Source organism: Malania oleifera, chromosome 10 (assembly GCF_029873635.1).
Source record: "Malania oleifera isolate guangnan ecotype guangnan chromosome 10, ASM2987363v1, whole genome shotgun sequence".
NCBI lineage: Eukaryota > Viridiplantae > Streptophyta > Magnoliopsida > Santalales > Ximeniaceae > Malania > Malania oleifera.
In genome coordinates this window covers 10,525,738-10,537,803 of record NC_080426.1, presented here as the reverse complement: position 1 = coordinate 10,537,803, position 12,066 = coordinate 10,525,738, and the positions used below count along the sequence as shown (strand labels likewise).

Sequence of the window (12,066 nt, the reverse complement as noted above, 5' to 3'; positions counted from 1 at the left end):
TCGCAACCCATAAGTTGCTCGTAACCCCTAAATATAATGATACCTCATGAATGCCAAGTTAAGGAAATGCTTACCAATGTTGCTATAAAAAGGAGATCACAAGGTTTGGTAAGCATCCTATATTCACTTCTTTCTACTGTTGCAATTCAAAGTCTCTCATTAGTCCCTTAAGCATTGGAGCGATCCTCCGAAATATACTCCGGGTCCTCGAAGCCATTTTTGTTTGATCTTCTTCAGGTGATTGTGATTGGGGAATAATTCATGAAGATCGTTTGATTTTTAGATAGCAATAAAAGGAATGGTTAAGAGATTAATTATACGAAGCATTTTTTACCAGACAAAATTATGAAATAAATGAGCAAACAAATAATATTTTATTAAAATTAAGCGACACTATAATATTAATTAATCAAGAAAATGAAGCTCATGGTTGACTAAGACTTTGACAATAGAGAGAAGATGGGGGGTGGAGGGGGACAAAGACTTGTTAAATTGATAAAGAAGGCAATCCAATGTGCATGTGATTTAATTTTATAGAAATTGATCGCACAAAGTCAGGATTTTTGTTAAGTTATTGTGATCCACATTTAAAGAGATTTCAGTTAATTGAGATGCATACTTGGGAAAGAGTGTAGTTTGTCCTCTATTTCAAAATGTTTGACTGATTTTATGTTAAATGAAATAATAAAAAGTAAGTAAAAAAAATATCTATTATCTATACTTAAATTTTCTAATTGTATTATATTTAACTTCTAACCATATTTTATTTTATTTTTAAAAATAATTTTTACACAAATCAAATTTAATTTAATTTTTTAATTTAGGATTTAAGTATTTTTGGTAATTTATTTTAAGTAATAGATTATAAATAATGATTGCGTATTCTCAAAATAGAATGACTTTTTTTTTAATAAGAAAAAACACTATTACAAAACACACATTGTATATGACTATTTTAACCTTTGTGTATTACTATTTATGAAAGGAATTGGTGAAGTTGTTCATGCATTGTGCTTTTGTGTGATGCTCTCCACAATGGCTTGACATTTCATATAATGAAATTAATAAATTTTGCTACAAGCCTCAAGTATAGTGACAATAAATTAGGAAGTTCAAAAGTTAATTAAATTATCGGTTCATCCGTTCATGCATTGCAATGGCATTAGAAAATCCACTCTGTTTATGCTATAACTAATTAATTGCAACCACAAATCATCATTGAAACAAGTGATATTTAGAGAGTTAACGAGAAATGAGTATTCCGTCATATAAGTCAAATGATCATTACTACTTGTTAGTCATCATTGATAAACCTTTATCATCGGTTCATCACTCGCATAACAAAAAGAATAAAAAGACCAAATAAGTCATCATCTATATATGTGCGTGTATATATATTTATCTTTCATAATCTACAATACTTGTAATGTGGACCAAAAAAATAAATAAAATGAAAATATAACATTATTCCAAATATCAAATCAGAGTTATAAATCTAGATTACTTTGTCCTAGAGTTACTATACAAGTGCCTTAATTAGGGGTTGCATTCCACAATGCTTGTATTGCAATATCAATCAATTTCAGTTGTTGGAGTATAACCTATAAAATGGAATTAAAATCAAAGGAGGAAAAACTAAAAGTAGAGAAGGCAGAAGAGAAATTAGAATCTGTTAATTTTAAGTTTTTCAGTTATTACTTCGAGTGTATATAAATACTAGTTTACTCATTGTAAATTCATTCAATTCAAATTTATTCCTCTATTTTCCCTCTATTTTTTTCTTGTCATCAAGTTCTTGACATGATATCAGAGCAAGAACCAATCTTGCTTCCACTCAATCATTTCTTTTCTTTCAAATTTCTTCCTCTTGCATTTTGAACTTGAATTCAAATTTTATTGCTATAAACTCTCTTCATTCTATTGTCAATTTTTCAGATGACTCTTTTAGCCCATATTTTCTTCATCCCAGTGATAATATAGGTGCTCTCTTCGCTTTAGAAATTTTTTTAGGAGACAATTACATTGCTTGGAGTCGCTCGATCACCATGGCCCTGACTGTCAAGAACAAGGTAGCCTTTATTGATGTTTCGATCACTGCTCCTACTACTGATCAGCGTTATAATCACACTGCTTGGTTGTGTGCCAACAACTTGGTACTTTCTTGGCTCTTGAATTCCATTTCTAAAGACATAAGAAATAACTTGCTTTATGTTGCATCTACCGTAAATCTCTGGAATGAGTTAAAAGTGATGACCCAAGAGTTTTTCATCTTGAAAAATCTTTAAGTCATATAAACTAGGGTTCATCGTCAATTACAGAGTATTTTAGTGTCTTTAAGACTCTTTGGGATGAATATGTCAATTATAGATCATTCCCAACGTGTACCTGTGGAAAGATGGCTTTATGTACTTGTGATTTGTTTGATTTGTTCAATTTCTTGCTACTTCGACACGAGTTAGATTATGTCTTGAAGTTTCTTGTTGGCTTAAATGATTCCTATGCTTCAATAAGAACTCAATTATTACTTGTTGTTTCATTGCCTACCATGGCTAGTTGTTCCAATGAATCAAAATAGGTGGGAAATAATATCGCTGTTGGGACCAAACTAAATCATGCAAAAACAAATGTTACATAAATGACGCATGAAATAAATAAGAATCAAGAAATGAATTCTTTTACTTAAAAGACATGAACATTAGGGTTTTTTTTGGTTTCGCCCCTAATTCAATTTTCAAACTTCACTAAAAAGAGGAAACATGACTCTTCATTCTTTTCTCCAACTATCAAAGAAAAAAAAAAGCTAAAAAAAAAGTCCTCTTATCCCGTTTATGGCTACTATAGTTAATAAGAACTTTAAAATGGTCTACTCAAAAAGACATCATCTATAATCTAATAAAAGAACCACACCTAGCATAAAATCCACCAATTGTGGTTTAAAGCATATAAAATTCTTTTAAATCCTTTTAAAAATAAAGGGTCTCATGTCACATTTTTAGCTCTATTCCAACGAATTTTTTTATAACAACACATATATTCTTGTCTAAAAATAATTTTACATACTTGAATAATTTTTTATAACACTTCACGTAAAAGCTCTTTTAGTGTTGAATAAAAATATTTTGTCATAAGGGTTAACTTTTCAACATTAACTACCCTCAAATCTATAGTTGGGATTATTTTCATGTTGGTGTTTGTCATTTAAAAATTTATATTTAAACCAATTGATGTTAAATTTGTTAAACATGGGGGAGAAAGTATGAATCTCCTTATTTAACCTAAATAACAATTTTGTCCTCTGATTTGAATTACCCTACTCTTGATCCCTCAACCATGAATCATTTCTAATCTAGGGTAAAGAAAAGTTAAATTGGGTAAAAAAGATGTTACTATCTTGTTGGAAATACTAAAATGTTGTTGAAGCGATAGTAATAAATTATTAAATTGGATCAAATTATATTAATGAAAGAATCACAATTACTCTTTCGCCCCTTTCAATTCAAGACAAAATTTAAATTTTTTAGATGTGATGCAATAAAGCTTTTACTTCTTAATATCTTAATTTAACCGATGATGAGACTCAGTACCCTTTGATATATTGGATATCAAGAAGTATTCCTGAAGAATGAAAATTAAATAAGAGGGGCACAACAATAGTGTTATTTTATGATTAACAATAAGAGAAGTTACAATTATGGTAACTGATCAAAGTGAGAACATTTTTAAACATGTTGTGCTTATGCCTTATGGACATTTCCTTTATTTTAACCCCCCATTTTTACCTAATCTTACCTCTAAAAAAAATTCATTAGGTAAATTCACACTTAATAATAACCATTCATTTGTACAATATGTATGCTAATTATTTAATTACCTTTTTTTTTTGTATGAATAAACTCTTAGTTTTTTTTTTTTTTTAGTTGCATAATCTATTTCATTTTTAAAAGTTGTCTTTTGTCTTTTTTTTTTCTTAGAATAAAGTAGTACTACATCAGCTTCATTTCTTGTCATTTTTTACTTACACTTTGATGGAATGTCTTCATGTGTGGCACATACATTAATAATTACTATACAAGTAATTGACAGAGTTCTTATGGGTTGGGTATGGATGTACTTGTTTTTTTCTATCAACAAGATAACCAAAACATAGTTTCACTATGGAATCATATTAAATTAAGTCGAAAGACCTCATGTAAATCACACACAAAGATATAAGAGAAGAAACCAAACCATTTTACTATTACTTATGAAAGTGTGCGATTTTTCATTTATTCTAATCCCGACGTAAGCTCTCTAAAAAGAAGAGTCATGGCTCTTTGTTCTCTCCTTACGGACAATAAAGGCTATGGAAAATAATCTATTGTATCTTACCTAATGCTATAACAATGAGTAGGCAACCCCCAATTTATGCCTTCAAAAGAGCATCACTTAAACCAATGAATGGCTTTATACTTAATTGTGTGTGTGTGTGTGAGAGAGAGAGAGAGAGAGAGAGAGAGAGAGAGAGAGAGAGAGAGAGAGAGAGAGAGAGAGAGAGAGAGAGAGAGAGAAGCAATTGGTATGAAAACCTACAAAATGACACATGAGAACTTGTCTTTGGCATCAAAGGAAGGAAAATATAATGACTATAATATTGTCTTTGGGATCAAAGGAAGGAAAATATAATGACTATAATATAGGTATCCTACCTACTCTACTCTAGAGGGATTAAAGTGTGAATGAATTTGTTATTGAGGTATAAATAAGGTTGTTTTTTGTAATTTTCTTAACATGTGCTTGAAATGACAAAGGCATGAATAAATAAATAAAAATATGGAGAGAGGGAAGGAATAAAGTCATTAATATTTCAAATCATTAAATTTTATATTCTAAATATTTATCGCGGCCACTGTACAAATATTTTAGAATCATATTTGTTAGATATGACAAAAACAATCATTAGGTTCTATTGCAGAAGAAGGATCCAATCTACTATAGACCATAGTCTTAATTGGAGGAAGATTGGCCCAAAGGAAATGAGCCTTTTACCATAACAACAACAACAAGAATAATAATAATAATAATAATAATAATAATAATAATAATAATAATAATCACGATGATGATGATGATGATGATGATGATAAACAATGAACAAACCAATCTATTGTGCATGCTAAAACTATACAATTTCATATGCACAAATCATGAAAATTTGCAAGAGTAAGTGAAAATAATTCTTATTATTTGGTGACCAATGAGGATCAACTACTCCAACTATTTTGCTACCTATAAAATAAAAGAAAATCTTTTTGAGAGGTTTAGATGACCTTTAAGAGATCTCTTCGACACTCATATTAGTGGGTTGCTCAGGTGACTAAAGAAAAAAATGAGGAGAAATGAATGAATATGAGCAATTATCTTTTCAGGTGGGGGTGCCCCTCACTTGTACATATTTCACCACTAAAAGATACATGGTTGGGTTTGGTGAGCTCACAATCTTGGATTATTATTTCAAATCTTTGTCATTGGCAAATCTTTCCCTAGTCAAGCACTAGAAATAACCTCACATCATTAGTTAAAGGGTTAGGCCGCACAAATTATTTCTTTTAGGCATTTTGGTGTGATTTATGTGACCAACATGTGATAGACTAGAATTGCCCTCACTTGAGGAGACTTTTTTGGTCATGTGGTCTATAAATGACAAACTTACTTGCCTTCAGTTTAGGGAGGGAAGACTCTCTTGGTCATGTTGTCTGAATGTGAAACCTAACTTTTCCCTAAGGGAAACTTTTGAGTTTTATCCTCCAACAATTATTAGTTAGTTGTGTATCACAATGAATTTCTCAAAGGTACACATAGCTCATATTGCAATCATAACCATTATTTTTTTAAAAAAAATTAATAATAATATAGAACTACAATAGTTTTTTTTACAATTAATTGGATTAGTTTTTTATTTTATTTTCAATAATATTATTATCATATTAAAAAATGAATTTATTGTCTTATTTGATCCAAATGTGACATTTCATTACACAAATAAACAACACCATTAGATTTCAATGGTTCATAGAGAGGACTTTACAAGAGCCTGTAATGAAATCCACAATTATTGAAAATTTTTATCTCTTGGTAAGATTGTGTTAAATATGAAAGTATGAGACTCCAAATAATATCTTTTTAAAAAAAAAAAATTTTTTTTTGGATACTTTCAAAAAGACTATGCCCTATTCCTAGGGACCATAATGGGTGTCATTTGACCATTAATTAAGACATTACTACTCTTTCTCTTTACCATCCATTAAAGATACTATGCCCTTTGATTAAGTGACGGGATAATGAACTACTTAACCCAAAAAATAAGTACAAATTAACATTTTAAAAAACAAGTGAAGAACTGTCCTAAAAATTAGGTATAAATGTGCATTTGGACCATTAAAAAAATAAAAGGAAAAAATAACCCTCTGTTTTTAGTTGTGACTTGCCTCGTATAATTCTTATAAGAAAAAAGTGAAGTGCCCTGGGCGTTGGTTTAGGTGGTAGGAGGATTTGCGGTGGGCTGCTTGATAGTATAAGTCCGGGTTCAATTCCTACCTCGCTGAGCAAAAACTTGAGTTTACGTCCTGCATTGGCTGTAGGGCCAGATAGTGTGAGTGAGAGATTAGTCTGAGTATCTTGTGACGCCACCAGTGATTATATATCATATAACTGGATGAGCTGAGGTTGCCAAGACACTCGGCGTAATTGAAAAAAAAAAAAAGTGAAGGGCATAAATCTTGCACCTGTCTATCACCCTCCACAGCCCAACCTGAAGGTTCGTCCAGCCCAAGTTGTTGCCAAGCCCGGCCCAATAAGATTGTTTTCGAGTTTCCTTCCCAAAATCTGTTATTACTGTTACGACTCGGGTCGGGGGTTAGGGTTTAAGGGGCAGCCATGGAGGCGAAGAAGCTCCTCAAGGACAGGAAGTTCTGGTTCGCTTCCTCCCTCATCGCCTGGGCTGCAGCTCTTCAGGTAACAGTTCACCAGTTCATTCATTTACTACTATCCTACAAATTAAATCCGTATTTTATTATGTTTTCTTTTGATTATATTTATCGCTTTCGAAAGCAAAATCTGCTGCCGTTTTAATCGTTCAAAGCGATAAGTGTGCTTCCAAAATGCCAATTACTCCTGCCTATATCTAATCTTCAACCTTCGTGCTGTGGTTTGGCAGGGGCACATGATGTGGATGCAGAAGCAGGACTCCTTCAAGCAGAAGTTCGGAACCCTAGAGCAAAGCGACGATCGGCAAGACTAATTCAAAATTCTTGTGAGATAGCAAAAATGTATTTATTGTTGTTCAATCTATTAACTTTGAGACGTAAAGCATGCGATGGTTGCTCGTGAAACTGATCGATTCTGTGTTTTGAGAAATCCGATTTTATATTTCCAAAATTTCCTTGTTTTGTTATCTACATGTGAATTAATTGTATAATTTTTTAATTTGATTAGTAACTGAACTGTGATTATAACAATGCCACGATGCATACAGAAAGGTTACAAACAAAAGAAGATAGACTGTAAATCTAAAGTCCAAAATGCTGAGTTTTACAAAGTTTGTGCATTTCTATGCTTGTTATCTTTGTTAGTCCTCTGCTTCTTGTGAACATTGCAAGGTGCCTAGAATATATAGGGTAAAATCCATTGGCACTCCCCGAGTTTTCTCTGTATTACAATGCAACCCTCAGTTTCCTGAAATGATTTGTATGATGAAAACTTTTAAGTATAGTAGGGTTGTTTTGGTCAATAAAATTCTAATATGCGGAAGTTTTTGGAATTTGTCAAAACATAGTGGATTCTTTGATATTGCTCAGAAACGTAAGGGATGCAGGGGGTGCGGCATCATATTCAAAAAATTTGGGGATATTTCTAGAGATCCACCCAAATACGTACAAGGTAGGAGCCCATGTATTTGTGGGAACTTTTTAATTTGTGTGTGCTTTAAGGCTAATATTTTGTTTTAATTATGTATAAATAAATAATTTTAAATTAATCATTGTAATAAATATCATATAAAAAACAGTGAATAAATTTTGGAAAATTTTTGAATGATTTCTGCAAATTTGATATTTCTTGTTAAGAAATGTAACTCAAATGGTATTATGACTAAGGAGGTCATCTAATTGGATAGTAACCAATCAATTCTTTTACTTTTTTGGACACAGAAAAATATTGGATTAGCATGATCATTTAATTTGCAAATTGCCTATGAATTTGTAAGTTAGTGGAAAGTTAAAGCTTCTTGTTTTGGAGGAAAGTACTCAATTTTCATAATAAACTAGTTTCAATATAGTACACATTAATTTGTCCTTTTCAGCAAGTAGAAATTGCAAATGATTCTAATAATATCTTCAGGTTAGGGTACAACAGCAACAACAAAATCAAGCCTTAAAGTCCACTAGGTGGGGTCGGCCACATGAATCCATTTCCACCAATTCACACGATGAGGATGTTTTTCTTGGACAACTTAAGGGCTATTAAATCCTTCCCCACTATTTAATCCCATGTTATTTTAGGTCTAACCTACCCCTTCTACTAGCAATAATAGCAACTAGTTAGCTCCTTCTCAATGGTGCACTATTTGGCTTACGTTTTATATGTCCAAACTATCTAATTGTCTCTCCCTTATCTTATCTTCTATTGGTGTTATGCCTAACCTATTGCGAATATGTTTGCTCCTCAATTTATACTTGAATGTTATACCACTCATCTACACTAGCATTCACATTTCAGTAACTTCTACTTTCTGGATGCGTTGTTCTTAGTTGCCCAACACTCTGATCGATATAGCATAGCTGGTTTTATTTAATTCTTTTTTATAGCAAAATAAATTCATTAGATAGAATAAGAATGTACAATCAAGAGAAGAGACCTCTCCTTAACAAAGTCTAAAACCTATGAAAAACAAAAGAATTGAAAAATATAAAAAACAGCCCAAGGAAATCAGCATAGCCTAAGAAGCCAACACGACATGCCAATCCCGCTGAATATCTGAAAAGCATATCCCTTGAAATTACCATGACCAACGTACCATAGAGAAGCAAGAAAATGAATCTTCATCCACATCATCGAAAATGCTAATTTCTTCCCTGAAAATATATGCGAGCTTCGTTCCTTCTAGAAACCCCAAAATATTGCAAATAAAGCACTAATTCATAGCACTCTTCCTTCCTTCTTCCTACTAAAACCAACAAAAGATATTATCAATAACTCCTCCACTGTCTCTTGGCAAACCCAACTTTCTCCAAAATAACTGAATAACTTGTTCCAAACCTTCCATGCAAAATTACATGCAAGAAAAAGGCGGAGCAGATTCTGAACAGTTAAAACAAAGCACGCATATATCTAGAGAGAGAGCCTTTAAAGGCCCCCTAATCTACAACAAATTATTAGTATTTATCCTATTAAGCACAAATAACAAAATAAAAGCTTCAATTTTTTTGGGGGGAGTTTTGGCCTTCCAAATTCTCCTTGTTTGCATAATAGATCCTTAGTGTTATTTATTTCTTGACCATCAAATTTAATCTTTTTTCCTGTAGTGCTCCTACCTACTTTCATCAATCCAAATAATATCATTTGCAAACAACATACACCGTGAGAGATCATTTTGGATACTCTTAGTGAGTTCATCAATCACTAAATTGAAAAGATAAGGACTTAAAAGTAGTTCCTTGATGCAAACTTATAGTGATTCCAAAATCATTTAGAGTCCCCACCTGTTGTTGTACTGCTAGTCATTACTTTATCATACATATCATTAATGATGTCACTATACCTATTGCATATTCCCTTCCTTTTTAGAACCCACAAAGAACATCCCTAGGTACCTTATCATAGGTTTTCTCTATATCACTAAAAATCACATGCTAGTTTCTCGTATTTTACCTTAACTTTTTCATTAATCTTCTAAGAAGATAAATAGATTTTGTAGTTGATCTCCCCGGCATAAAACTAAATTGATTCTTTGAGACCCATGTTTCTAATTGTATTTTTTGTTCAATACCCTTTCTCATAGTTTCATCATATGACTTATAAGTTTCGTTCCGTGATAATTATTACAATTTTGAATATCTCCTTTATTTTAGTATATAAGTATTAATGTGTTTTTCGTCTATTCGTTTGACATTTTTTTGGTTTTTATAGTTGTGTTGAGTAAATTAGTTAGCCATATACTTCTATTATCTTCTAGACATATCCAAACTTCAATTGGAATGTTATTTGGTCCTATAGATTTTTCACTTGTTATATTTTTTTAAAGCCATCTTAGCTTTGGTTTTTTTTTTTTCAAATAAATCACAAATATTTAATCTTTTCCTCATTTGTTACTTCTAAGTTTAAAGTAGATTTTATTAAAATAGTTTTAAATTTATTAAAGTAGTCTTTTTGTCATTTATCAATTTGATTCTATGAAACAATTTATTAAAGTAGATTCGCCACTTGGCCCACCTGGCCACCTCTCTTTTATCTCTTAATACGAAATTCCTATAGGTTAGAGTGTATACCATATTAAATTCTTATAATTTTCTTTTATGCAAAATTGATGAGTCATATTCCATTAGGAACTCATGTGAAGCAGATAAAAATATATAAAAGAAAATGGATATAGACTGAAAATCCTCTTGTTTTCAGCTACTAAAAATTTCTGGGCATAAAGTTTTTTACATTATCCAAATAAAAAAAAACCAGGAATAGTAAAGATTCTAGTTTTTTTTTTTTGTAAGTTCCTCTTTTTGTTATGCTCCATTGTTGTCTTAAACTTCGCCCCCTTTCCATGTTGAACATTGCTGTGTACAAAAAGTTATTCCTGAATGTAAAAATTATATTGTGGAATGAGCAATGTATAATGCTTGCATGTTTGACGAGATTCTGTCTATACTCCATGTCAGTTTTTTCTGTATTAATCATCTGCATAACTATCAAAAAGGATTTATGGTAGGTCTGAAACATATTTTTGAACTTAGAAGAGCATCAACTGAGAGCAGTTAGGAATATAATATCAAAACACACAAATAATCTGGTATACATTTTTATGCTGAATTAATTGAGCAGACAACATAGCGGTTCCATCCCAAATTTATTAATTACCCTCACTTATGACGGAGGAATACCGTGATTATAATATCGGTCTGGCATTTACTAATGAAAAATATTATATATAAAAAGAAACTCTTTGGAGTACTATTGCAAATTAGACAAACCACCACTGGGTGAAGGCTGGTTTGATAATATTTACTGTGAAGTTTCTGGCCCCATCCCAGCTGATTGATCGAAGAAAATTGATTATTGAAAATCAAATCCCAAACACTGGAAAATTGGGGGGGTGGGGGGAGGGGAATGTCACCTTGCCCATGTAAAGTGGTGATATTGGTAAGAGTTCACACTTGAATGTATGGACGAACAGATCTCACATGCAAAAATGGTGAATCCAATCCCAGAATCTTTGTCAATATCCTTTATGGCAATAGAAGTGTAAGCTTAAATCCCTTGAAATGGAAAATGGGTAAATTATGCTTGCGTCACATAAAATGAAAATCTTGACAAAAAAGGCAGCAACACAAGACTAAGAAAGCAATCACTTGAAAAATGGTGGAGTGAAAGAACAATGATAAGAGGAAGAAAAACGGTGTTATGATACCATTCATGAAATGATGAGGTGGTAATTTTATAGCAGAGATTGCTACCAACAGTGATTAGGAGGTTATATCTTGGGATTAGACAGAAATTTGGGAAAGAGAGACAAATCCTTGTTCCTTGAAAAGAAACAAAAGAGAAAAAGGAGGTTGGGGGGGGGGGGGGGGGGGGGGGGAGATCCGCTGGTATGCTGGGATTGTTGAGAGAGGTAAGAGGAGAATAGAGAAGAGGTTTGTTGGTATAAACAAAGTACAATTAATAATCAACAATTTTGAATGGGGGAAATTACAAGAAAAAGGGATAGGCTGCAATAGTTGGGTAGGGTTTTGGGGATTAAATGAATGCTACAAGAGACCCGTGGAAGGAATACTGCTTGTATAGAGATGTGTAGGTTTCTTCAACGGTTGGTATTTCACA

General features: G+C 32.1%; 1 protein-coding gene across 1 annotated transcript; it reads left to right on the top strand.

Annotated features, from left to right (window-relative positions):
- Positions 1–6,779: 6,779 nt before the first annotated feature.
- Positions 6,780–7,493, top strand: LOC131165567 (uncharacterized). The gene is made up of 2 exons (XM_058123491.1): positions 6,780–6,990; positions 7,193–7,493. Exons 1-2 carry the CDS (start codon positions 6,913–6,915, stop codon positions 7,274–7,276), a joined length of 162 nt encoding a protein of 53 aa, XP_057979474.1. The 5' UTR covers positions 6,780–6,912; the 3' UTR covers positions 7,277–7,493.
- The last annotated feature ends 4,573 nt before the right edge of the window (positions 7,494–12,066 follow it).

What these genes read in the sequence shown, in the direction of transcription:
- LOC131165567 (XM_058123491.1), top strand. Translation starts at nt 6,913, where the DNA reads ATGGAGGCGAAGAAGCTCCTCAAGGACAGGAAGTTCTGGTTCGCTTCC. An exon ending in CCTGGGCTGCAGCTCTTCAG is followed by an intron (nt 6,991 to 7,192) that starts GTAACAGTTCAC and finishes GTGGTTTGGCAG; the next exon opens with GGGCACATGATGTGGATGCA.